Raw genomic sequence first — 26,964 nt, 5'->3', positions numbered from 1 at the left:
TCAACAAGACAATGACCCCAAACACACCAGCAAGCGAGCAAAATCATGGTTCCATACAAACCGCAGTCAAGTAATGGAGTGGCCAGCACAATCCCCGGACCTTAATCCCATAGAAAACTTGTGGGCTGACATGAAAAATGCTGTTCATGAGGCAAAACCAAGAAATTCAGAGGAATTGTGGAGCGTAGTACAATTGTCCTGGGCTGCAATACCTGTTGGTCGACTCCATGCACCACAGATGTGAAGCAGTTATCAGAAACCGTGGTTATGCAACTAAATATTAGTTTATGAGTTTGTAAAGACAGATGTCAACACTGCTATTTATTTGAACATTATATTTCTTGACTTTCTGTAAAATATTATCAAATTCAATTACTTTTTCCAATTTTCTTGCTTTGAAATAGAAAGTGCTGTGTCCCCAATGCATTTGTGTTCATTAAAATACAATTTATTTGAGGGATTTTGACGTTTACTCACCTTTTTAATCACACTGCTATTATTTTGGACACAACTGTAGCTAGATATGGATGAAATATGTGTTTTATTATTCGAGATATGAGATTATTTTGTACTATTTTTCTAATGGGGCATCTTTTATAAAGATTTGTAACACATGGCTTTGTTAATGGTCAATAAATCAAGTATGTTATAGATCAGTTATAAGCCATTTATGAGGTTATTAATGACACATTAAGCATTTATTCATGGATTACGAACATTTATAGCATTATTGCCTTATATATGTATATACACACACATATATATACATATATATATATATATATACACATCCACATATATATATATACACACCTACTTGTACGTAAATAATAGCTATGTTTATCTTTGACCAGCTTTGGTGTCCTTGATTTTTGCTGTATGTCCATTTCTATCTTCCTGTAAATTGTTCTTGGCGCTGTGTATAACATTGAGAGCAACTTAAAACCGGAGTCAGTTTCCTTGCATGTGTACACATACTTTGGCCAATAAAGCTGATTCTGATTCTGAAATACAAAGGAACAAGACTAAGCTGAATGCCAGTACTAATGTTGGTACGCTATGTTTTTATAGTCGAGACCCTATGGTTCTATAAACCAGTGGTTCCCAACCTGTTTTACCTTATGACCCCGTAAAAAGAGGCACCCTTCATCACATTATGTTGCATTTATGTGAATGAGTTGTGAGTAGTTTTACCCTTCTCAGATTGTTTCTTTTGAGTCATTTTAGAGCCCAAAGAGGTAAAGGTATCCAGTTTTTCCCCAAGAAACGAGCAAAGACTAGAAAAATACATTATTTTGTGTTTTCTTTCTTATCCTGTAAATCATCTTGTGACCCCTCAGTTAGGAACCACTGGTATAAACAACACTCACTGGTGTCATAAGATGCTGTTCAAGTGTGAAACTGATCTACTGAAAGCAAAATCCGATTGCTCAAACAACAACAACAGGGCTTGTAGTTTTAATAGTCCATAATTTATTTCTCAAATATGCCATGTATGCATATGGTTGTGTGTGACTAACAGTATGAGGAGGAAAAAAACACAATGATCAATGAACATACGATGTAAACATTTTCAAATAGATGCTAGACAAAACAAGAGGGTAAAGAGTATGTGATCAGAAGAACCATTAGACCGAACCTGCACCTCTGAGTGTCTGCAGGCCTCACAAAGTGCTTTGAATTCAGAGTAAAGTTGAGAGAAGATGGGAGAAGACATGACGTGGGATATTTCACAATACAATATGTGCAATGAACTGTGAACGATCAAATGTGCAGTTTCTGCAAGGTTAGTGCTTGGAAACAAAAAGTAACATCTCTCTATTGTCTAAAAACCACACTGCTGTGTGTGTATGCATGTAAGAGTTATATTATCAGCACACAACATTCATTAACTGCTTCCTCTGTAGTGTCTGAAGCACACATCGGCTACTAGCTAAAGAGGAGTGTTTTAATTTTGTGTTTCACATTTCAAGAGGGCAGACTGGGTGGATCAGTTTGCATAGGTTTATGATGGATACAGTGATGTGCTGCTGCTGCTGTGTCCGAAAACACAGCTTTGATTGATGGAAAAATGACTCAAGGCATCAATCTGGAAACTCTGGAAATAGTGAAAGAGACAAATGGCTGTAATCAGGAGTCATTATGACACAGTTTTCTCTTTAAACCAGAGGTTTTCAAGCTGTGCAGTGGAAGGAGAGGCGTGAGCCGCAATTTGCCTCAAAATTCCAATTCCTTCTCGGAGTCATAACTACATAACACATATTTTCAGATTCAGCGTGACTTACACTTACCGGGGATATCATTATCTTGCAAATAAACGTCCAAAAAAATCTGCTTAAAAATCTTTGACCAAAGACACTACTTATAACTCCAGAACTTGCCTGAGAAACGTCACGTTTTTAAGTTTTCTTCAGTATCAAAGTAATCCAGTGATAGTTGTCTGTACATCCAAGAGTACATTTCAGACAGAAACTGCTAAGAGCTAATTCGGCATACTTTTAAATGGTTCCAATTTGCCAAAATGTAAACAAAACTGTTTACAGCCATCAAATTATGGAATTTGTAGTTCCAAAAGTTAGAGCATGACTACGCCTAAAGTGTAGGATTATTATTGTTTTGACTGTGCTAAGGCTCAGAATGTCCCATGGATCTTATGGTGCTCCTGCTTCAAACCAATATGCTCTGTATCCCTTCGCACTAACGTTTTATGTGAATGCATTTACACTATTAAACTTAGTGCAGAGAAGGTTTTTATGGCTTTAACTTGTGTGAATAATCATCTTGGTGACACATGCATGCATCAGTTATTATACACATTATCTATGTTACAGTGGACAACAACGCAATGTACCAAACAATATCGGTTTACTGTGCCACTAAACATGGTTATAAGCAGCTTTCATCTCTACTGTAAGTCTCTATTCACAGAAAATTATTCCACTTGTGACATTTTAGGGATGTTTACAGCTAACTAAAATAGACATCTAATATTCAAATAGGTTATATATAAAAGTAACAGATGTGTTTAAATAACCCCTGATATTTGAATGCAACTGGACAGAAGTGTGTGGTACGCCTAAAGGTAAGATTATGGTTGAGTACCTGAACTAAAATTGAGAATATATCCTCTAGAAGTCAGAGCTTTGTGTCCTGCAGCAGCAGCATGGTCACACGCGCACACACACAGACACACACATACACACTGGTGACTGGTTTAAAACCCTAGACAGGTAAGTAACATACATGTGGACTATCATTGTTAGAATCATGATTAGGGCATATAAAGATGAAGATGTTCGATGTCAACAATTACAGTAAGTAAACTCTAAAATTCTCCTTAATATAACATTTCTCCCGTGGACAAGGTTCACAGTCATAATCCGATAAACTGTCTGATAACATTTTGATATCAGCTTTTCATTGACTCACACAAAAAAGACACAGTACCAGGTGAGCGTCTGGACGTCACAAAGACACGAAATCTTAGATGCTGACAAATAAAGTGAAAACTATCAGAGAGGAGAGCTTCACACTGAGCGCCCCCTGTGTCAATAAATGTTGGGGCAGTCAGTGTAATTCCTGTCAAAGTATCCACCTGTGTACAGCCAATCCTCAGCTCCTGTATGAGGGTTTGTTCCCATCTGAAACCACCTGGAGAGACATTAACACAAGCAGGACCTGTTTTTAAATTGCAGGGTTAAAGGAAATATTACATAACATGAAAAATGATGATCTGATCTTTTTCTGCATTCAGCTGGGAAAGTGTGAATTACGGCCTTTGCACCATCAAGAGACGGCTGCTGAGTACACTATTCTTATTCCAGTTAAACTGTGGTGACTTGAATTATTATTTTATTCTATGTATTTAACACTGCAGAAATCCAGAATATGTGACATGCTGTATGCTGGCTTCATCAACGTGCTGAAGAGATTTTTTTTGGTCATTCAAACAAAGCTTACTTTTACGCGATTCAGACATGACAGGATATTTACAGAAAGTGAAACAATGCTTGCGTGATATTGGGCATTTGTTTCTCAAGAGGAAGTTCTGTCACAGCTTCTTCATTTAACGTTTTTTGGGAGTGAATTCGGCTGTATGTGTTATGATGTACAACTGCCCTCCAGCAAAGAACTAAAAGCAGTTTAGCGGAAATTATTATTAATATTTAATTTCTCTCTGTGTACTTGTGTAATGTTGTGGTGCTGCAGCCGTTCTTAATTAATCTGACAGCATTCAATGAAACTAGTGATGGTGAAATGTTTGTGGGTCCGACACGAAAGATTGTCATCTTGACTTTTATGTAAAAGTGACCGACATGTTAAATTGCCATCATATTTAAGTAACAAGGTTCATGTCTGAGAGGGGATTTATGTGTAAGATCTGAAAATGCATCTTTAAAAAGTTGCAAATTTGTAAAACAACCTCAGAAACACACACCTGGTAGACCAGTCTTCCTCATCCTTGGAGCGTTCCCTGCGTGAGGCCCTTTGTTTCTCCTCTAACCGCTCTTTCTCTGTACTCGCTGCATCTATAAAATAACCCAAAAACACGAATGAGGAAGCCATTACAGAATCATATCAGGGTCCTACTAATGCCGACATGAGTGTGGAAGGAACAGTTTTAGCTTCTCTCAGCATGTATAAACGTCAAAACCCTGGGTGAGGTTGGTGTTACCTATGTCTCCATTTTCCATGGCTCTGATGTCGGGCCTCAGCCGGCAGTCTGTCGGTGCCATTAGTCTCTCCGCGCCGGGCTCCAGCTCGTTTAGTGTCATAGCAAAGCTGGTGAAGTTATACATCTGCACAGAAGGAAACACAGCAGAGGTTAGTTAGTGACAAAAAACATCTTTGTTCATAAAGTTAAATAAGTGAATCCAATTAATCTGTATATATATTTTTACTATTTTTGTGGAAAAATAAATCCTGAATTATACAGGGTCTTTTATAAATCTCTATGTCCCAAAACACACATGTAAAAAATTAAGTCCAGATCAGAGCTTGAGCAGCGACAAGTAAAAGAAAACGTATACCCACTCTTGATTTAAAGGGTTGGTTCACTCAAATTATGACAAAATTGTTTCTCATTTACCTCCAGTGAAAAATTCCAAATAGAAACCTAGCAGGCTGCAAATAAGTCACTATACTACAAAATATAAAGGGCAGTCGCGCAGGACGATGCAGGCGACACACATAATACACATTCTTGCAGCTGGTTTCACGTTATTGTGATGATCTCAGTTGATTGCGGTGATACGCAAAGAAACATTGCAATGCGTAATCATAGGCAGTGAAGAAGTAGACCACAAGCTGGATGCCAAAAACGCAGGATTTAAAATATTAAATAATAAAAACAAATCAGCTTGGCAAATGCTTATTGAGGAAGGAAGTGCACTCAACATGTTTGTCCGGCCTCAGTGATGAACACAATGAATTTTGGTGAGAAACGTTGAATGTAAACTGAAACTTTGTTTGTTTACAAGTTAAGTCCAAAGGGCACCTTTAACTGTGTAGCATATCTTCTGGGTGTGTTGTGTTGTGACGGCCCTCTGGCCTGTTTGGTTGGGCCTTGTTTGTTCCTCTCTTGCAGGTTTGTGGAATTGATAGGTGGGGCCAGGAGCACCTGGGCCCAACAGTCCCAGTCACTATGAAAGCTGCCATCTTAGTCCTCCCAGTGAGACTTTCTCCATGCGCTTCGGTTGGTGCCTTTATAATTTCTCCCCGTCTTGAAATGTATGTTCTTGTAAATAAACCACTTAATTTAAGTGCATCTTTGGTGTCTGTGTGACAGTGTGTATGTGTGATATTAACCTGTGCTGAGTGAGCAGGCCGCGGCGTTATCCTCCACAGTAAGGCACTTCCTGGTATCACAGTCACAGTCTCTTGAACTTCTGGCATCTCGTCTGCCTCCTCACCTTCACAACTATGTTCCTACACACACACACACACAGATAAACAACATTATCAGACATGAACTAACCAAGCTAATGCTTACAGTACATACAGTTCATGTGCAAACAGGTGATTCACAGAACTACAGTTGCCACAAATTCAACACGTCTCTCAAGCAACAATGCATGTCATTGCAAGACATTATGGATTAGTGCTGGCAATGATCTAATCATACACTACACTTGGAACATAACTTGAACTAGACAACAGCAGTAGCACACTACAGATATCAAATACACTTTTACCTTACCTTCTACTAATGCCACTGCATGTTATTGTGAAAGGAAGAGATACCATTTGAGAGACAAATTTAGAGCGATGAGTAAAATTCACAGATTACTTCACGTTGTAAGACACATAAAACACACATGTCAAAGACATAACGTGAGAACAAACTCTAAGCAGCATTTAATCTCAGTGGAAGATCAGACGTCAGTGTGCTCATCAGATTTCAGTCAAAGCAGAATCTACTGTGAATCTGAGCATCAGTCACCTGTTTCAGCTTTTTTGAGTCCGCCCCCGTCTTCTTGTCTGACTTCTTGTGTGCTTCGTAAACCTTGGGGTCCACGCTGTACATGCACTCTGTCCACTTCCCATAGAGCATTCGGTGCTTCTTCTTACTGGTTCGACAGACATCAAATTCAGTTCAGAGAAAATCAATCACGACCACTGGCTATTATCAGTGTCGCTGTGGTCAAGCTCCTACCTTTTGTCTTGGATATGGCCTTCTACTTTGTGCAGCTCTTTCCCAAACATGCCACACGGTTTGAAGTTCAACACACACTTATCTCCAGTGCTGATGAATTTGAATGCAAAACAAATGTGTCAAACAGCAATCACTGGTCCAACCAGTTTAAATCTTGCAGATAAGTATTTGTCACAATACCTGTGATTGACAATCTCCACAGTTCCGTACTGCTCAATCCAGAGTTTTCCCAAGATGATGTTATGCACGCAACACATCGGGTTTGTCCATGTGTACGCTTCTTTATGTCTGTAAGAAATTAGAAGACTTTTCTATGGCATAGTTTAACATTTTTGGAAATATCTATTTTCACTTTCTTGCCGAGAGTTAGATGAGAACATTGGTACCGCTCTCATGTCTGTCTGTTAAATATGAAGCTGGAGCCAGTTAGCTTAGCTTAGCATATAGACTGGAAACAGGGAGAAACAACTAGCAAAACCTGCATACAAACACCTCTAAAGTACACTGATTAACACGTTATATCTCATTTGTTTAATCCGTACAAAAACTGAAGAGTAAAAAAGACAAGTTGTGTTTAGTGTAAGCATAAATTAGTGAGTTTTACACAGAACCTGGCTAGCTGTTTCCAGTCTTAAGCTAAGCGAACCAGCTGCTGCCTGTAGCTTCATATGTAACGTAAGCGAAATGTCGAACTAATGCTTTAAAGATTGCTTGATGTATGGCCGCATGGATTTTCACATTTTCATACAAAGTAAAGTTTGAGTGGGCATGCAGATGTCTACGCATATACTCACTTCAGTAGCTCCAGCGTCATGGTGCCTTTGGGCTCGGCCTCCACACTTTTGCCCCAGAACTTGAGTTTCGGGTAGATGGAGCCATGAAACTCGAACTCGTGCTTCAGAGACTGAGCATGGAAGGCACTGACAGGAGGGTGGTGGCTCACCTGCTCTGAGATCAATCTGTAGCCCTCGTCCTCCCTTTAAAACAAACAAACATTAGAAAACTGACATAAATGAATAGAAAACAATTTGGTCCATTTCTGTTCGTCTATCATCAAGACAAGACTGTTCTCTGCAATTAAAGCTTCTATAGGCTTCTCCAATACCTTATGAGTTCATATGTCTCCCCCAGTAAAGGATTAAATGGCTTTCCAGTCCTTTCCCATTGAGATGCTACAGCCGAAACAGCAAACGCAGCAACAACCTGTCACAGAGGCATGAAGTCAATCAGAGCAGAGGTGCAACGAATAATCAGTTAATAGACTTATCGTTCAAGTCATTTTCAAAGCAAAAACACCAAACATTCCCTTGTTTAGCTTCCCAAATGTGACAATTTGCAGATTACTTGTCTTAATTGTCTTATTTTAATACTGAATATCTACCTAACAAGCTATCTGAAGATGTCACTTTGGTTTACTGGAAATTGTTCAGGTAATTTTCACAGTTTTCCGACCAAACAATTAATGGATTAATTGATAAAAAACAGTTGCTAGTTGTAGCCTTAAATCAAAGTAAAATCTGTTACATTCGTCTGTGTGTTTAGAACGATGCTCATACAGAAGAAATTAATTTCAAAGAGAAATAAAAATAAAAATAGGCTGACAAATCAAACAAAAACATAACTCCAGAGTCATCTGTCATCTCTACCTGCATGCGGTCTATTGAGTCAGACAAACTGCAGGCTTTGTGGATGAGGTGAGTGTGCTCCATGTACTCCGAGATTCTCTGGAGAAAGCTCAGCGGCTCGTTAAATACAACTGGCATCGCTATTTTGGACAGCTCCTGTAAGAGCACACAAAGAGATCAAAGAACAGAGCAGATAAATGAGCAGGAACACACAGAGGCGAGCATTATACCAGATTCAAAGTGTGACACAGTGAATAACTTACCCGAACAAATCGTGCATCATATTATCTAACATATGCAACAACAATGCACTGCCCTTTAACTGTAGGAGTGACAAAAACGCATGTTTTATATCAACTGTATTCTGAAGTTCATTTAAGTTATTTTGAAACAAATGTTTTATTTCCAAGCCAAATATAGCCAGCCAAGTCTAGTCATGGCTAATCTCGTAGAGGCACGCTGAAATATGTAAGTATTCAACTATTTTTAAGTACATGTCACACATGATGTGACATGTTGTGTTGTTTGTTGCAATAGAATATCAGGTTTTCATAGCTTTCTGTTAGTAGTTGGGAGGCAGGTAGGACTCACCATGCCGATGCATTTCTTCAGTATACTCCAAACACTGTAATTGTTCCTGGAGATCATTTCTGCAGGCAGCGTTTTCCTGGTGCACATTTGGAACAAAAAAAGATGTGAAATCAGACAAAACTTTTGACAGTGTATCCATTAATAGCAGCAAAAATTCTGACAGAACACATTGAACTACATCAAAATCCAGTTCACAAGTTAAAATGGCATAAAAATGTGGTTGCCCTAGCCTTGTCTGCTTCCACGTGTGGGTGCATGCATGATGAAACCCTTAAACCCCCCCAAATCCAAATGTGGTCATGTGGTAACATGCACACAGTACAGTGCATGCATACCACACTTCCTCACCTGCGCTCCCACACTCCATTCTCCTGTGTGGCGCTGCCGTCAGTCACCTGCTTACTGTCAAACACCAGGGCATCTTTAAAACTGACCTCGCAGGAATCATCTGACTCCAGCCCTGAGAGAAGACAGGAAAAACACGTTCATTCCTTTGGACACAAGAAGCAACTATATTTTACTAAATGACACCTCTGTCAGCTTGTCTCACCTGTCTCAGCGTCGTAAAACTCTTCTTCGCTGTTCATACTGAGCAGAGAAAGTAACTATGCGTTACTCAGAAGTCATGTTTCCACCATCGGCCTGTCCCTGCAGCCCAGCCTCTCTCCAAGCATCACAGACAGCCCAAACACACAACCTGCAAAAGCACGGACCCGTTAAGTTACACCAAGCAGCTCAGCTGGCTGTGGTCGTTAAAGCCAAACATTATCTAATACATGCTCTGAATTTAAAAACAAAACAAAAAACAGCTTTCTACTGAAGCTCGCTGACAGAAGCTCAGTTCCCCAAAGAGCCTCAGATATTAGTTAGCTAGCTGACTAGCTAACTAGCCGTTAGCATCGCTGCTGCTCAGAGTTAAAACGTTAGCTGGAGGATGGGCAGCACAGATTAGCTAATGTTATCAACACAGACACTGACGCGAAGATTTAGACACAATCCAATTAAATATACCTGTGAATTGAGGTCAAATTGAAGCTCTAGTAACATAAACAATCGAAGCGTACGCTGCCTCTGACACAGGGCGGAAGTCGGCGGCAAGGACACTGTGACTGACAGGTCCGACAGCCAATCACATCGCAGCTAGGAAGCGGGCTTCTGTTAGCTGAAGTTCAGTCCAGCAGCTATTTTCAACACAATAATGTGACTTTAAAAAGTCTTTAATAAAAGCTGGATGGACGTGTCTCCTCTATTCTTGTTGATTAATAGTTAAATGAATAATAATAATAAACTGTATGCAGTACTTTTCAAGTAGTGCTTTACACGGTTCAACCAGGATTAAAACATTTCAGGACTGCAACTAGGCAAATAAAACTGCAAAAATAAAATGAAATACAACACAGATTTAATGAATTATATATTAGTGAATAAATGACTGTATTGTAACATTAGTTGACTGATGCATGAAGTTCCTAACGTAGCCCAAGTAATCCACAAGGTGGCAGCTGTATACCTGTGATCAGTTAGCCCTGAAATGTATTCAAAATGTACACATTTAATTCGAAATTACATTTGAAATATATCTATATCTATATATAAAACCTAATAAGGATCCCATCTGAAGTGACAAAGGTGAATATTGAACATGTTGTCTCATCATGGATCAGGTGACGTGCAAAGAGCAAAACGTTTTAATATCAGCCAAGTAAATATCTAATACAGCTGCTGATTGTGTAAATAAATAGGTGAGCACTCAGAGGGATGAATGGAAAGTTGCATGTTTAATTGTTTGTCAGATTTCCAAAGGAGAAAGTTAACGGCGTCAAGTTACCCACAGTTACAGGAAGACCGGAAAAGATGGTAATTTTTAAAATAAAAGCTTAAATTGTCTACTTCTCGATGGAGACATGGGTGGCCGTGGTAGAAAAGTTTAATTGTATTAATTCTACTCAATTATTGATATTTTAGCATCAATTCTTAATAGTTATGGATTTGTTTTACACCATTTGATACACATTGATAACAAATTGTCTTTATCAATAAAGAAACTGTTTGGAAAAGATGAAAAATGAGGAAAACAAATATTTTCTTTTCTGAAAAGAAAAGACGAAGAAATGCAGCGATTTCGTCGAGTCAATAAAAGGATTTTATTTTGGAAACTATGACCGGAAGTCATTAACAAGCTGCATTAGTCAGACTATGCTGATCACTATCTGCCCTCTTCTGCATTTTGGCGAAGTTTCAGTCTTCAGGATGGAGAGCAACCAGTCGGATTTCTCCAGTGAGCTGTGAGCTGCGGACTTCAGGACTTTTCAACATATTTGTGGAAACATCATGATCATCTTGAACTGAAAAAAGGTGTTTTTTTCAGCTGAAAACTTAAGAGAAAGAGTCTCAGACAAGAGTGGAGATGAACAGAGACGGAGACAAGAGCACAAAGACTGCGCTCCGGAGCCAGAAACAACCCAAGGCGCACCAGCAGGTTTCTGGCCAGAAGAAGAAGAAAGACCCGTCCTCTAAAGATGCCCAAAGTGGCTCCTTCTCCAAAGACTCAGCTCGGTGTGACTCTGGGAAGGAGGTGAAATCGGCGGGACTGCAGGGAAAACGACCGGGGAAAGTGTCATCAAGTGCCAAGGCGGAGGGCCAGAGGAGCCCCGGCGCGCAGAGGAAACTGTCCGATGCCAGCAACGCTTCAGAGGACCTGAGCAAAGACTCCGGCTGCCTGTCTGGAAAACTCTCCTCCTCAGACAGCAGCTCAGAAATATCCGATTGCCCCTCGGAGGGCAACAAGCACGACTCTCCGAGCTGCGACAGTGAATTAAGCTGGATAGACGGGAGCGCGTATGTGAGTCCCGACAGCGAGGGGAAAGGCGACTGCACACCGTGCGCAAAGGCAGCGAGAGATACCTGCGCTCTCCCGCCTGATGCTGCTGGAGGGGATATCAGTTTGTTCAACTCCTCCGGGGCGTTTATGGATCTCATGATGGGGGAGACAACCGAAGACCTTGTCAGGGAGGTGGAGGATCTGAGATCAGAGAACGAGTATTTGAAAGTAAGTTTAATTTAGTTTAGTTTAATTCAATTTGTTTAATTTAGTTTGCTATTTTAATTCTATTATTGCATGCTATGCGGGCGGGTTGCATCTAAATGTCCCCACATTTGCATGTTGGTTTGTGTGCTGCTTCTTCATGAGATCTAGGCTACAAGAGCATGGGAGGCCATCAGACTCTGAGCACCAGAGCCGATTCTCTGTAAATGCTCGTGCCAGTCTTCATTAGAGACTTCAGGACAAGCAAGAATCAAAAGTCAAGAGTCACTATTGACATAAAATAAACTGCTCAATGGAAAACAAAGCACAATGTGAAGAACAAGACAAACAAACAACAATGATCACAGGAGAAGAAGACACTTTCTTTTTATTAGAGCAATTCAAAAGTAGGAAATTACTCTCAAACGCAAAGCAGTGACTTGAAGCACATTCATCTGCTTGTTGCCATTTATTTTAGCAGTAATTAAGTGTACTTATATATTGCAGTTTTATGTACTGTTAGTGATGAAGACTGCAGTGCCTTAATGTGTAAGACTTGACTTATAAATAGGTCCTGGTATTTATGGTGTCATTTCATTTCATATGAAGTAAGAAGAGTGAGTTAGGCGTTTAAAAAAGTGGAAACTAAACCAATCAGCCCAGTGGGAGGGTTTATTTAGTTTTTTGGCACATAAAGGGGTACTCCAGAAATGTTGTGTTGCACTTTTATTGGACAAGAGAGAGAGTTTAAAAAGAAAGTTCCAAATCGAAGCAGCAGAGGCTGAGAAATCCTGACTTTTAGTCCAAAAACACTGGATCCTTCATTTCCCATAATGCAACTGGATAGCATCCTTCATTAGGCCCCCTTGCTTCCTAAACTTCTGCCTCCACTTCTCTCCAGTTTATATCTACTGAGCGTAGACTCATGAAGATGCTGTCTCGTCCTTTTCATTTTCCTAATCTTTCAAATCTGGAAAGAATATATATTATATAATGAAGAGGAGATTGTAAAAATACATTCCTATTCCTTCATAATGTCTTTCTGTGTTGTTTGTCCCAGGATGAGGTGGAGGAGCTTCGCTGTGAGATGCTGGAAATACGCGACATGTTCCAGGAGGAGGAGGTGTACCAGCTGCAGGAGCTGCGGCTGCAGCTGGAGCAGGCCAACAAGACCTGTCGCATCCTGCAGTACCGCCTCCGCAAGGCCGAGCGCCGCAGCATCCGCGTGGCTCAGACGGGACAGGTGGACGGGGAGCTGGTCAGGAGCTTGGAGCACGATATCAAGGTCAGAGGTCGTCTCCCCTTTCATCACAGTTACTCCTCCTCCTTCCTCCCTCTGTCTGTGTGAGGTCATGTGGTCTTGTTAAAACTCACTCACCACCAAAAAACAGTAAAAGCTCCTTCTCCCAGAATGGCTTTAGGCTGAATCACTGCAATTCCAGTTGCTGACATCAAAGTGAACATTTGCTGTTAGTCCCAGAAAGCTATTTCTCATTTCAGCACACGAAACAGTGATTGTGTTGTTCATACGCACTGAAGGACTGTAATCAGTCGACAGCAGCCTGAGTCACGACTGTTTGCCGTGCTGTAAAGTGCTCCCTGCTGTTTGTCAGCACCACAAAAATTTCATTAGTTCGATGTGAAATGTCTTCATCATGCATCCTGTTTATATTTCTGTCATGGTGCAATTATGTGGTGGGTTGTTCTCCATGAGTAGGAACCATAAAAGCCCAGTAATCTCTTTCAGAATCATGGCAGGTCGATCTCTCTCTGTGGTGGCAGCCAGACTCTGCTTCTTTGAGCCGGGGTATACGTGGTGGTGTAGGATTCCCAACAGCCTCACCCTCACCCCCTCACCCCCTCATCCACTCATACGGTGGATTCCTGTCACAAACTTTTCCTTGTAAAGTTTCTCAGCTTTAACCAAACCAACTGCTGCAGAGAACATGCTGCAGTCACACAATAATGTTCATGACCATAACCAGGGCCAAAAGATTTTCTTTACAGCATTTTACTTTGCCTGGTTGGAGCCATGGATGGATTACTGAACAGGCCTACTGGGCACAGGCCCAGGGGCCAGAGGGGTCGGGCAGGCCCTGTGCCAGAGCCTCTGTTTGAAGTGACTGTTACAATTTCTTGTTGGCAAGTCGATCAATGACCACAAAGACACACAAAACGGCCACAGAGATGCAAAATAACCACAGAGACGCAAAACAGCCACAAAGAGACGCAAAACGACCACAGAGATGCAATATGACCACAAAGAGACGTAAAATGACCACAAAGAGCTGCAAAAAACCACAGAGATGCAAATTGACCACAAAGAGACGCAAAACAATCACAGAGACGAAAAATGACCACAAAGAGACGCAAAATGACCACAGAGATACAAAACGGCCACAAAGAAACACAAAATCACCACAAACAGACACAAAATTCGTACAAAAAGACATAAATGACCACATAGAGTTTTGTGTCTCTTTCAATCTTTGTGTCTTGCTCTCATGTGGGAGGGATGGGGGGTCTTTTACATGTCTCTGAATCCGTCCATGATTGGAGCTACAATAACCTGCTGTTGGCTTTGTTTACAGGTTGCAAAGAGTGTGTCCCGCCGGCTTTACAACGAGCTGGAGGCGGTGCAGAAGAAGAATTCCCAGTTGGAGTGGGAAAATGAGGTGCTCCGTGAAAAGACACAGGAACTGGAAGTGGCCAAGCAGGTCTTACAGGCGGAGGTGGAGAAAGCCAGAGAGGTGTGACATTAAAGCAGAACTCTTTATTTGAATTTTAATTGATGATGGATTTTTCAATGAGGGTGTAGGAGTAGATGTGCTTTTATGAATGTTGAACCACTGATTTAGTTTTTATTGTGAAAAAACATTTCAGACACTGATTATGTCTTAAAACCTGTCTGGAAGGGATCTTTAATAAACCTTTATATTGGGTCGAGACATGCAGCCTAAATCTTGACAGACACATAAACTGCCTCCATCCCTTCGGTCAGGAATTCTCCCCTCCATGTCTGCTCCTGCACAGCTGCACCCATCCCAGCCAGTTGTCCCCCTCATCCCTCTGTCACCCCGATGTCAGGTGACACATGACCCGGGTGCAGCTCAATGATATGAGAGGAGGGCTCGGCCAGCAGCTGCCTGGTGCCTGGTCAGGGTGAAGCAGCCTGGTATGCTGAAGCCTGAACTCCAAGCACAGCTGATATCCTCAGCTGAGAGGACGGAGAAAAGGGAGAGAGGGTGCGAGAGATTACAAAAATAGACTCTCTCTCGCGCGCTTTCTCTCTTTCTGCTTCTATTAAGCTTGGCTAAATCTGGATCAGCGTGCATTATGGCATTCAAAAAGGCGAGTGTTTGTGTGCCGACATACTGACCTACAACCGTCCCTGCACATGCTTTCATCAAACGGTGGCTACCACACCCTGACAGTGATTGAATTTCCAGTCCACCTTTCATTCTTTTGGCCCCTCCTGTCTCGATGGTTCCAGCGATAACGATCGTGCACTTCAGTGACACGTGTTCGGTTTAATCCAGGATTCTGTGCTTTTGGCATGAGCTCAGTCTAGTCCACTCATCGGAGACAGCTGCTAGTCCCTTTGATCCCAACAGGGAAATCCACTTAGATTACCTAATCTAGGAGCACAAAACACAGTCTAGATGGATGTGAAGGAGGATGAACATTTCAGAGACTCACACACTGCAACTGGTCTGTTTGTGACCCTGTTTGTGGGACTTGAATGGTAACTTAAGACTGGCAGGTCACAATATAGCTGCCCATGTCTGAACAATGATGAGTGAAAAACACAAAAACTGCACTTTTATTTTGAAATGCAGCACATATCATGACAATTTTGATGTTCATTATGCATATTACTGACTCTTATCCCACGTCAGGTCACAGTATACAGTATCTATACGACCTATAGGCTCACTGACCTTGAATTGAAGAGACCGTAACCCAGTCCTTATGTTTGTCTCTTCTAGCCTGTAGAAGATGACTATTATTAACACTGTGACATCCTGTCTAGTGTCTAGGAGCGAGACAATGCCGCCAGACAGAAGCTTACATTCCTCTCATGCTCAGATTTACAAATGAACTCACTCATGTGGGGTAGGGAAGGACTCTGAAGTAAGAAGAAGTTTGGATCAAGTCCCACAGCGGAAAGTAGCACAAGGGCACGATGAACATTTTAAATTATATTTATTTAAAGGAGTAGTTAGAAAGTTTGGGAAATACACTCAGTTGCTTTCTGAGAGTTAGATGAGAAGATCAATACCAATGTCCGTTCAATATGAAGCTAAAGCCAGCAGACGGTTAGCTTAGCTTAGCATAAAGACTGGAAATGGGAAACAGCTAGCATGGCTCCAAAGGTAACAAATTTGCCTATCAACACCTGTAAAGCTTACTAATTAACACATTATATCTTGTTTGTTTAAATCATACAAAACACTTAGTGGTCAACAAGACTGCAGAAAGTGACTACGCTCAGCCAAGGAATAGTCCTGCACATAACCTGGCAAAACCATAAACTGATGTTTTAAACAAACAAGAGAGAACGTCTTAAATAGTTAGAGCTTTAGAGGTGCTGGCAGGCAGATTTTATCACCTTAAATAGCGCCAAGCTTGCTGTTTCCAGTCTTTATGCTAAGCTAAGCTAACATCTCCTAGCTGCAGCTTCATACTGAACATACAGATATGAGGCCAGTATACATGTATTTATATATTGAATTATCCCACTGAGCTTTGGACAAGATTTCAGTGAGTTTTCTATACAGCTGAAGTCGTCATGTTCAGTATAATTTTATAAGGCGGGTGAAGATGCCTCAGAAGGTGCAGCCAGACTTGTGTGTTGCTCACATTTAGGAAATTGAGACATCTAAAATGATTTACATGGCTTTTTAAAATGGCTGTTTTGGCCAAAACATTGTTTGTATTGCACCCCTGATGAACCTCTTTATCATGTGTTTTATCCTTCAGAGCTCTCTGAGGAAGAAAAGCATCCGATCTTCAGCCAGTAAGGCTGAGAAGAGGCTCTCTCAACAGATCGAGGTTTGATATGTTTATAATTCATGTTGCAGTATACTTATTTATCATCCTCGTCAGAATGATATTCATTGTTTTTTGTTTGCCAAAAGGATGACAGCGCCGATCTCAGGTGCCAACTCCACTTTGCCAAAGAGGAATTAGCTCTCATGTGCAAGAAGCTCACCAAGTTGGTATCAGAGAGTGAGGCTATGCGCGAGGAGCTGGCCAAATACCACTCAGCCTACGGCGACATAGACGCCACCCAATCGCCTGAAGGCAAAAAAAACTCCGCCCACGCCAGGGAGGCAGAGGTCAAAGTTCACTTGAAACTTGTTGAAGAGGAGGCCACACTCCTGAGCCGGCGCATCGTGGAACTGGAGGTGGAGAACCGTGGACTGCGAGCAGAAATGAGCGACCTGAGAGAGAAAATGGGAAGAGGAGGAGGGGAAGAGGAGGAGGAGGAGGAGGAAGAAGAAGAAGAGAATCAGGGTGTGTTGGAGGAAAATCTGTCGGCTTCCACACCGGTGAAGGACAGAGAGGGAAGGGAGCAAAGTTTGAAAGTAGGATGCACTATGTACGAGCAGGGTCAGGACGAGGAAGCAGAAAAAGGTAAAAGTGATGTTGAGACATCTCTGCTTTGCAACCAGTCACATATTACTCGAGAGGGTCCTGTGGGTGGCGAGTGGGACCCTTCAGACAGTCCTGAGAGGGATAACAACAAAAAACTTGACAGAGGCCTCAAAGGAATGACAGTGAAAGACTACGAAGCTCTTCTAGCTCTCAGAGATCATTCCTGCATTTTGAGTTCGGCCATCCAGCTTCTGATGACACCACCGAAAAATGGCCACTGCTCATCTCCCTTGTGTGCTTTCACCTCTCCGACAGAGATGGACTTGAATGGCAAGGCACAGAAGATATTCCTACCTGGACCTTTGAATGAGGCTTTGGAGCTTCTACAGGCCATGCTGTTGGCTTTCATTGGGAGGGTGGAGATGCTTCTAACAGGGGAAGATTTAGGCAAAGGACAAGTTTGGGATTCCCACACTTTCTCCTCTCTCTCTGGAGACTGTGCAGGTCTTGATGTGGATGCTGTAAGTATGCAGGAGTGTGTAGAAGACCTCCGCACCACAGAGGTTAAGGAGAGAGAAAAACAAATGAGACAAGCAACTTCCTTCCAATGGGACCTCATCCACAGCTGCAGGGACCCAAAAATGCGACTTTCCTTGCAGATTCTGTGGATCGTCCATCAGTGTTGTCAAGTTAAAGGACCTGGGCTTGAGGGAAAAGAGGTAAAAGCGAATTGAGTTGAGTAAATGTTTATTTAAGGATAAGGCACATATCTTGAATATGTAAATATATATGGATTTTTTTAAATTCAGGGTAAAGACAAAACCATGTCTCTGCTGCGGGGATTGTTGCAAGACCTCGGTGCAGAGCTTTGGGAAGAACGGATTGAATTCAACAGTGAGGCCAAGGCCACGCAGGGCAAGGCAGCTGAGGTAAGGATGGTGTTTACCCTTCAGGCATGTGTCCCCCCGCTGTGTGTGAGGCTGTGTGATCTGTCTCCCTGGCCACACGGCCTCCAGACACTCAGTTCAACAGGCATCATGAAAAGACTCATGCCAGAGTATTTAGGCTAATCTCTTGGAGGCTGCAGCCAAACAGGACAGGCATGTTCAAATCTGCTGCATGAAAAACACTCAACTGATTCTCTGCATTGTGCAGACCTTCATGAATGTAAATTCTTCTAAACGTACGGCTTCTTTACCCTTGTTTCCACCTGCTTGATCAAATGCCAACAGAACGTTTTAATTCACGTCAGATGAGAAATGTAATCTAACATTTGAGTTGTTGCCACTGAACTGTTGGTGTGTCCTCTGCACAGCACAGCTCAAGATTTGCTTTGAAGGGCCGGATTTATTTCTTGTTTTTCCTCCTTATTTGAGGGGCTAGACTGTAATCCCTCCTCTCCTCGGACGCACACTTAGTTTGCCATGAAAAAACAAGACTTTGAAGAGTCTACAGCCATGGTAGCGGCTCTGTGAGGCTGCACTGACACACAGTGATGCTTTGACCTAAATGCTAACGTCAGCATGCTAACATGCTCACGATGACAGTGTTAACATGCTGATGCAGCATTAATGTCATATAAGAGTTATCGAAAATATTGTAAATCGCGTTGACATCAATGTCCAAGTTGTAATTACAACTGGGAAGCTCTGATACGACCGAGTTGGCTCTTCATAACACGGAAGTGCCAAAAAAACAAACAAATATGGACTCATATCTCACATACGCTGCAGACTGTTGTTGTCAATGGTTATGGTGTTGTAATGTCAATGCACAGTATTTTAATCCTCACATAACCAACTCTATAACCCTGCAACTGTCTTGAAACATGGGAATCTTTCTCATTCCTACCATACATACCATATGATGTGCACACAGAATAATGTTTAGCATGTTCACCATCTTAGTTTAGCATGTTAGCATGCTAATATTTGCTAATTAGCACTAACACAGAGTACAGCTGAGTATTGGACAAATTGAGATTTTAAACTCATGGTGTCTCTAGATGAAAAGTTATTCTAATCTAGAGGGGGACGTGAATGTGTGTCTCACATTTCATGGTAATATGTCCAATAGTTGTTGTTGTCCAAAATTGAGGATCTACAGGCCCTCAAGTTCAGTAACCATTATTTGGCTAATATGTGTTTTATCTCTCTTTGCTCAGTTTCCCGTCAGCGCTGTCTTTCATGATGAACGACGCTCTGAAGCTGACAGGTCAGTGTTTTCTGCAAGTGTTCACATCGTGTCCATCTTGTTCCTGAGGTCATAATTCATATATCACCTGCTGTTTTCACAGATTGTGCAGCTCAAAAGGGAAAAGACTTAGGCGACAGTTTTCTCCACGCGGCTGTAAGAGGAGGAACTGGTGCTATCTGAGCCAGGAGGCTGCCCAGCTGGACCGAGAGGACCAAGTTAAGACGTGGGACCATCTTATCATGCCGCTTAGCTTCCCTGATCTTGACTTTGAGCAGATGTCCCTGGAGAGAAGCCACACAGCCCCCGAGAAGTCGGCCTTCCGCATCTACTACAGCCCTCCATCAGCTCGCAGAGTCCAGCTGGCTCAGCTGAAGCAAAGCCCCGTCGCAGACAGAGAGTCTGTCAACACCACATCTCCCTGGTGCACACCGCCGACCTCCTTCTCTCCGCTGTGTCTGGGCTCATCTGCTAACCTGAGCGACGACATGAAGGAAATGACGGCCAGCTGGAGGCAGATAGTTCACGGCAACTCACAGGAGAAGAAAGGGAGATCACAGGGGCGGTGGGTGGACGTGGTCTGCTCAGGTACTCAGACCCACACGAAGCCACAGATGGTGAGTGTTGGTCAGCAGACAGATGGGACACACGGGTCAGTCGCTGTGAGAAGCAGTCCATCCAGAGTCCTGAGCACCTCCCTGGTCTCCGCCCGCTCTCACCACATCTCTACCTCACTGGACGGGGTACCAGGCCGCGTCGAGAGGCCCAGACCCTCCACCTCGTCGCCTAAACTGTACCGGAGACACTCCGCATCCGGTATATCCTCTCCCCCCTCATCCACCAATTTGAGCGCCTCCTCCTCACCTGCATCCACGTCTAGAGATCGAGCACTGTGGAACCTGAATCACCAAAGCCACACCGGCCTCACATGGACCCGCCAAACCAGTCACAGGGCAGGTGCAGGACAGAACCACAGCCCTCTGAGCAGCGGCAAGCCTCCCAGCAAATCTGCAGGCGCCAACCGTTACGGCATGGTCACAGAGTTCCTGCGCAGGGTGAGCGGCCGGGCAGAGAAACCGGTACCGGGGTCAGGGCAGAAGACTAAGACCGGTCTGAAGAACCTGGAACGTGTTCCCACGAGGCCTCCAGCCGCTTCGCTGCACAGGAACGACAGCGTGACGAGGATCGTCAACCAGAGGTTCATGAAGCAGAGGGAGGAGGCCAGTCGGGTCCAGAGAGAGGAGAAGGGGGGCAGTCTGAACCACAGTGTCAGACACAGCCAGAGTACCACCACCACTGAGGTGAGTGGAACAAACAGGTCTGTCTACATCATGTGCACATTTCTCCCTCTAAATTCAGATTTTTACATATCTGAAAAACACACCTGCTGCTGATTCACCACTTAAAGAGGTGGACAAAATAACAGAAACACCATCAGTTCCAACTTGATGAAGCTCTTGATAATAATAATAATAATAATAATCCTTTTTCACAGAAGACATTTTGACAGGAGAAGCACAGGTGTAAATAATACAATCAATCATGGCTGAATTCCATTTATCTGCTCCAATTTCAGGGTTCTGGTAGTGCGTGTTGACTCACTGTCACACTTACTGGGACACTTGATAGAGCACAGAGCCATCGTTACTGTTATTAGTAACACGTGCTTTTCCCAAAACAGAGGCTGCCATTAGGTTGGATACTAGTTAGTCATTTGCGTCAGCTTTAAGAGAGTTCGATTTAGCATCGCACTCCCATAACGTTGTCGGACTCACGATGGACAGTTTTAAAACAATATATCACAATAGATGCAGCAGAACCAGAGACATCGTCTTCTTTTATTCCACACGTTCTTCTTTCTTGCCTACCACCGATACATCAGAGATTCAGGTGTGTTATGCTAGTAGCGGCTAATGTAGCCTCCAGCTGTTGGCATCAAGCAGAGATGAGGAGCAGCTACAGAGGTCTGGTAAACTCACTTCTTTCTAACTCCACACAAACTGATTTTTTTTTCAAACTTATAGTCTTCAGCCCCAACCAACGCTGACTCAAGTGACATCACTTGAGGTAATTTATCAGATTTCACACAGCTCCCTCGTATAAAACACTTCGTAGCGTCAACGTAGCGTCACGTTGGGGTATGGAAAACTGTGAGGGACATTTTTAATTTTCTAACATTGTTTCGACTTAATAATTTCTCGATTACTCCAAAATATAATTGCAAAAAAAATATTGAAAATTTAAAATAACTGTTTCAGACCTAATGAGCTCCAACAAACTGGTATTTACTGTAAAGCATTTTTATTATTCCCTCGACTCTTTGTAAGTGTTTCTGTCTCATCTCAGCCCTCTCTCTCCTGTCTTTCTCCGACCAGGATGGAAACTACGACTGCAGCTCCAGCAGCACCTTGACCTTCTGCTTCGCTCGGCCGTCTCGCTCCACCCAGAGACAAACGTCAACCCAGAGCAAACTCCACCGACACAGACACTCGCCTCCGGTGAGCACGGCGGCGGGAGACTCCAACTGTGAGTGAACGGATGAGAAACAGCAGCCACACTGACACTTCTGGACAGCTGAGGGCGGTCACAGCCACGTGGGGGAGGAGTGTTTAATGTAATGGTTGAACTGGGAGAACTGGTAGACTGTATAAGGGATGTTTAGAGCTTTTATAGCTCAGTGTTTTCTTTTGGTGCAATGCAAACACTCATCTGCTTTTACAGATGGGCTTAATCTTCATTAAGAACTTCATTCGTATTTACAATCTTAAACTTTATGTAAAACTGATTCTGCACTTATATTGTGAACTGCAAGTTAATTTTATATTATCTTTGTAGTATTTTGTAGAGAATATCCTCATGTTTTATTGAATAAACTTCTAAGATCTGACCAACAGGCTTTAATGTGATCTTATTTATCTACATATCTGCTGTAGACCTCACCCTGAAGTCTGTAGATTTCATTTAAGCTGCACAAACTTGTTTACTCTGCAGTAATGATCTGGCTGTTACGTCACACGCTCAAAAAAGAAAAAGTAACTGCTAAGTAGTTAATAAGATAAGACTTCCTCGCCCATTAGGAGCATGATCCCCTCCCTCTCTCCCTCTCTGATTGTGTGACTCTTGACTTTCACTGTCACTGAAATACTGCAGCCTGCACATCAAAGTGTAGCGGTAGCTCTTTGTTTTGTAACTCTGTTTTACGTCTGGATGTTAGATTTTGATTCACAGTTTGAGATGGAAGCAGGTCAGCTGAAATACTTTGTCTGCTCTCGGTGGCAGCTGGCCGGCTGCGTGGTCAAGGACAGAGCGACTGGAGGAGTCACACAATCACACGGTGTCACGTTTCTGCTCACCACACGTGATCATCCTCTACTGTTACATATAACGCACACACACAATAATGTGGGTTACCTCCCAGTGGTCTTCAATTCACCATAAAACCAGTTTCACCAGTGAAAAGGTGGTAAAAAACACACAGAGAAGAGGCCAGTGCAGAAAACAACTTAAACTTAACTGACAAAGATAATATTCATGAAGAATCCCTTTCATTCACATATGTTGTATTTCACAGTGTGTTTACAAATAAAATAATTAAATATAACAATAAAAATACAATTACAAATATGACCATGTCATTGTTTGTGGGGGGATGAGCATGAGAACATACTGTAAAAATAGGTTTGAGCCAAGACTGAATTACCAACCTGCATTTTTTTTTATTTTAGGTAATTAGATTATTTGCAAAAACCTTTTCAGGGAATTCACAACACTTATCAACTAAGGTGGGTCAAATGATTACATAATGCTAATGAGAATATTTAAGAATATTTTCAAAAAAGCAAGAAACTGTCAGTGAAAAACTCAGTTACTCATAGTTTGACTTTTTTAGAAATATGCCAATTTGTTTGGTAATATCAGCATAAATGTAAGGTCCTTTAGATGGCTCTTGCCTTTTTACCTGATCTTGGGCTGTGTGTCAAAATCTAGTTGTTTTTCATGTATATATATATATATATATATATAAATAATAAAATTGAAAAATTGAAGTCCTTTTTTTTTAATAAGCTACAGTACCGGATGTCACCTGAGGGGGCGCTACACCCGCAGCGCTGCTCTTCCAGTCAGCTGTGTTCCTTCTTTAGCAGCATTCGTTGATGCCAAATAGAAACAATACCGGAAGTGCTCCTCTGCTCTCTGATATGATATGATGATAGTCGGTTAAGTGAAGCCTGGACCAGAGTCCAGATGGAGTCCGTCTTCTTGAGGTTTCGTTCTTATGACTTCGAGGCTGATCGGCGGTTTCAGGACGGACTGAAGACTTTACAGGACAGCGACAGAGACAAACTGCTGGACATGAAACTGTTCTTTTATAACAGGTGACAGGTGACATCTGTGTACATATACTCAAGTACTGTACTTATCTGAGGTACTTGTACTTGTCATGACACTTTCTTATTCTACTTCACTACATCTCAGAGGGAAATATTGTACTTTTTACTGCATTTATTTGAGCTTTAATTCCTTGACAAATGAAGATTCTTTTGCATAGAAAACTTACAAAGAGCTTATAAAGTATGATGTTTTATTATAAATTAAATTACCCATCAGTGTATACAAGTACAGCTGGAACGATTTGTCGATTAATCAATTAGCTAGTCGATTGACAGAAAATTAATCGGCAACTAAGTACTCAAACGTTTTACTTAAGTAAAAATAGCAAATACTACAGTGTAGAAATACTCTGTTAAAAATCCTGTATTCAAAATATACTTAGAGTACAAAAGTAAAAGTATTAATTTAGCAGATTAATGTATATTATAACTATTGATGCATTAATGTGTAGGTCAACCCCTTAATGTTGTAGCTGGTAAATGTATACTGCTGGGTAGCTTGTGAATTTCCCCCGGGGATCAATAAGGTCTTATTGATATAATATCATAATTTATTTGTTGATTATATTTTGTATTATCAATCTGAATGTGGAAAGTAACTTAAGTTATCAAATAAATGTAGCTGAGTAAAACGTACAATAATGGCCTCTGAATTGTTGTGGAGTAAAAAGTAGAAAGTAACATTAAAAGGAAATAATATGTCTTCTTTCCTTCTTTGAACTTAGTTTTCTGACACCACAGAAAATGAATTGAATGTTTGTCTTTCAAACCCCAACTTTTATTAAAACTGCCATCATCAGGTTTGTGGAGCCGATAGACCGGAGCAGCTACAAACAGTGGAGCTCTGCTTCTCCTCGTGTGGCACAGATGGACCAGATGACACTTTCAGACTCTGATATCAGTAAAAACCAGACAGCGGAGACATCTGCAGAGACGGAGTCGACGCAGCTCTCCTTTGCGGAGGTGATGCGACTCGTTCAGGAGGGAAAGGAAGTGCCTGGAGTGACAAAACTGGACATAAAACCAACCAACCAGAGTCCCACTCGTTCTCAGATGAAGAGGATACTGAAGCCCTGGGAAATATCATCAGTTTCCAAGTGACCTTTCACTCTTTATATCACTGTGGACTTTTTAATAAAGATAAATTCTAGATCTAGATAAGCTAGATGACATGTTATTATAACTAGGACTGAGGTTTGAAAGGCAAAGCAGGAAGTGAAGAGCTGAAACTGGTCAGAAAGGTTGGGTAAAGGATTAGAGAAGCAAAAAAAGACCATTTACTCAAGAACTGTACTTACCTACAATTTTCAGAGCGAAATGTTGTCCTTTTTACTGCACTACATTATTTAAACAGCAGGTTACTTTGTGGATTCAGATTATGAATTCAAAATATAAATCAACTAATAAATTAATTAATAGCAGTATATAAAGAAGTTGAAATGAGTCCCACCTTCACCAGCTGCAACATTAGTGATGCTTACATATTAATGCATTACTAATTATAATCCAGTGATCTAATACATATTCTGAACTGAGCCATTCTGCATAATGAGTATGTTAACTTTTGGTATTTTAAGTATATTTTGATGTACTTTTAGGTAAGTTAAGATTTTAAATACAGGACTTTTACTTGTAACAGGACTTTTACTTGTAACAGAGTATTTTTATACTGTGGTATTTCTTTTAAGTAAAAGATCTGAGTACTTTCCAAAAACATAATATATAATACTAAAACACTGACAGGGACCATATTTCTGCATAATGAGTACTTTTACTTTTAATACTTTTAAGTTAAGTTTGTCGATAATACATACTTTTACTCAATATTTTAAATGCAGGACTTTTACATTTTTACACTGAGGCATCTGAGTACTTCTTCCACTGATGTGGTATTGACAGAACAGCAGATAGGTTTAAAATAACTGTACTGCGTCATGTTGCCCTTCAAAACCTTTAAGAGCTGTTCAGGTGGGCTTCACAACCAGCCCCTCGTGTTCTGTTTTTATGTACCCAGAACTCCCTGAAAAGCCACATTGATATTGGGTGGATTATCCTGGAGAAATAACAGTCATTGTTTTCTCCATATCAATCCGTCCATCTTAAACAGCTGCAGTTGTGAAAGGATGTTGGTCCACAGGAGGCTGATGAGCTCAACACAAAGCCACTGATTCTCTCCCAGCACGTCCCAAATGATTTACTGCAGCATAGTGGAGAACAATGTTGACCTCTTGTGGTGAAATAAAGGCTCTTTTCATGTCTAATACATCACTAAGCTCCAGGTGTCATTACACAATTATCTACATTCAGTCGCAGAAAACTACATGAACATAGTGTTTAATTAGTCATGTCGAAGCAATAAAAACTAGATGTTTTGGTTCAGGGAATTGGCTAAGTTAGTCAGGAAAAAAAATTAAAACATGCCGGCCCATTAAAAAACAGGCTACACCTGCCTGAGTCCCACATACACTTTTATTGATTGTGTCCTGACATGCCATTTGTTGTTTTCACTGAGGACACGAGCGATACATCGCACTAATATTTCCCTACATCATTTTGTCATTTCATAAAAACAAACACACAATTAAACAATCAACACACAGCAAAACACAAACAACCTACAAGAAAAGTTCACTTTGAGCTGGTGCCGATTCAGGACAGGAGGTAAAAAAAACACAAAAAAAACAAGAAAACAAAACTGCACTGTACATGCAAAGATAGCACCGTTAGCGTAGCACCGTGAGGAATCAAAAGTCGCAAACAATCAATGAGGTAAAGGTGTCGACCAATCAGAACAGTCTGATCTCACTGCAGGTCTGTCCATCATATAGGTAACAGATGCAGAACAGTCAGTAGTAACGTGTGGTCAAACACAAGAAAACTAAC

General features: G+C 41.6%; 2 protein-coding genes across 2 annotated transcripts; one reads left to right on the top strand and one right to left on the bottom strand.

The window, feature by feature from the left end:
• Positions 1 to 1,442: 1,442 nt before the first annotated feature.
• On the bottom strand, positions 1,443 to 9,963 carry osbpl2a (oxysterol binding protein-like 2a). The gene is made up of 14 exons (XM_070910040.1): positions 9,883 to 9,963; positions 9,422 to 9,568; positions 9,220 to 9,331; positions 8,872 to 8,947; positions 8,302 to 8,436; positions 7,761 to 7,858; positions 7,450 to 7,632; positions 6,836 to 6,943; positions 6,656 to 6,745; positions 6,443 to 6,569; positions 5,809 to 5,928; positions 4,676 to 4,799; positions 4,439 to 4,529; positions 1,443 to 3,651 (listed from the first exon to the last, which is right to left on the bottom strand). The coding sequence occupies exons 2-14, from the start codon at positions 9,456 to 9,458 to the stop codon at positions 3,549 to 3,551; spliced, it is 1,404 nt and encodes a 467-aa protein (XP_070766141.1). The 5' UTR covers positions 9,459 to 9,568; positions 9,883 to 9,963; the 3' UTR covers positions 1,443 to 3,548.
• Positions 9,964 to 11,278: 1,315 nt separating this feature from the next.
• On the top strand, positions 11,279 to 22,224 carry LOC139288559 (uncharacterized). The gene is made up of 9 exons (XM_070909877.1): positions 11,279 to 11,920; positions 12,957 to 13,181; positions 14,488 to 14,646; positions 16,880 to 16,951; positions 17,038 to 18,018; positions 18,307 to 18,426; positions 19,662 to 19,711; positions 19,794 to 20,991; positions 22,066 to 22,224. The coding sequence occupies exons 1-9, from the start codon at positions 11,279 to 11,281 to the stop codon at positions 22,222 to 22,224; spliced, it is 3,606 nt and encodes a 1,201-aa protein (XP_070765978.1).
• The last annotated feature ends 4,740 nt before the right edge of the window (positions 22,225 to 26,964 follow it).

Source organism: Enoplosus armatus, chromosome 8, assembly GCF_043641665.1.
Source record: "Enoplosus armatus isolate fEnoArm2 chromosome 8, fEnoArm2.hap1, whole genome shotgun sequence".
Taxonomy (NCBI): Eukaryota; Metazoa; Chordata; class Actinopteri; order Centrarchiformes; family Enoplosidae; genus Enoplosus; species Enoplosus armatus.
Note: the sequence above shows the minus strand (reverse complement) of the source record. Positions and strands in the feature narration are given on the sequence as shown.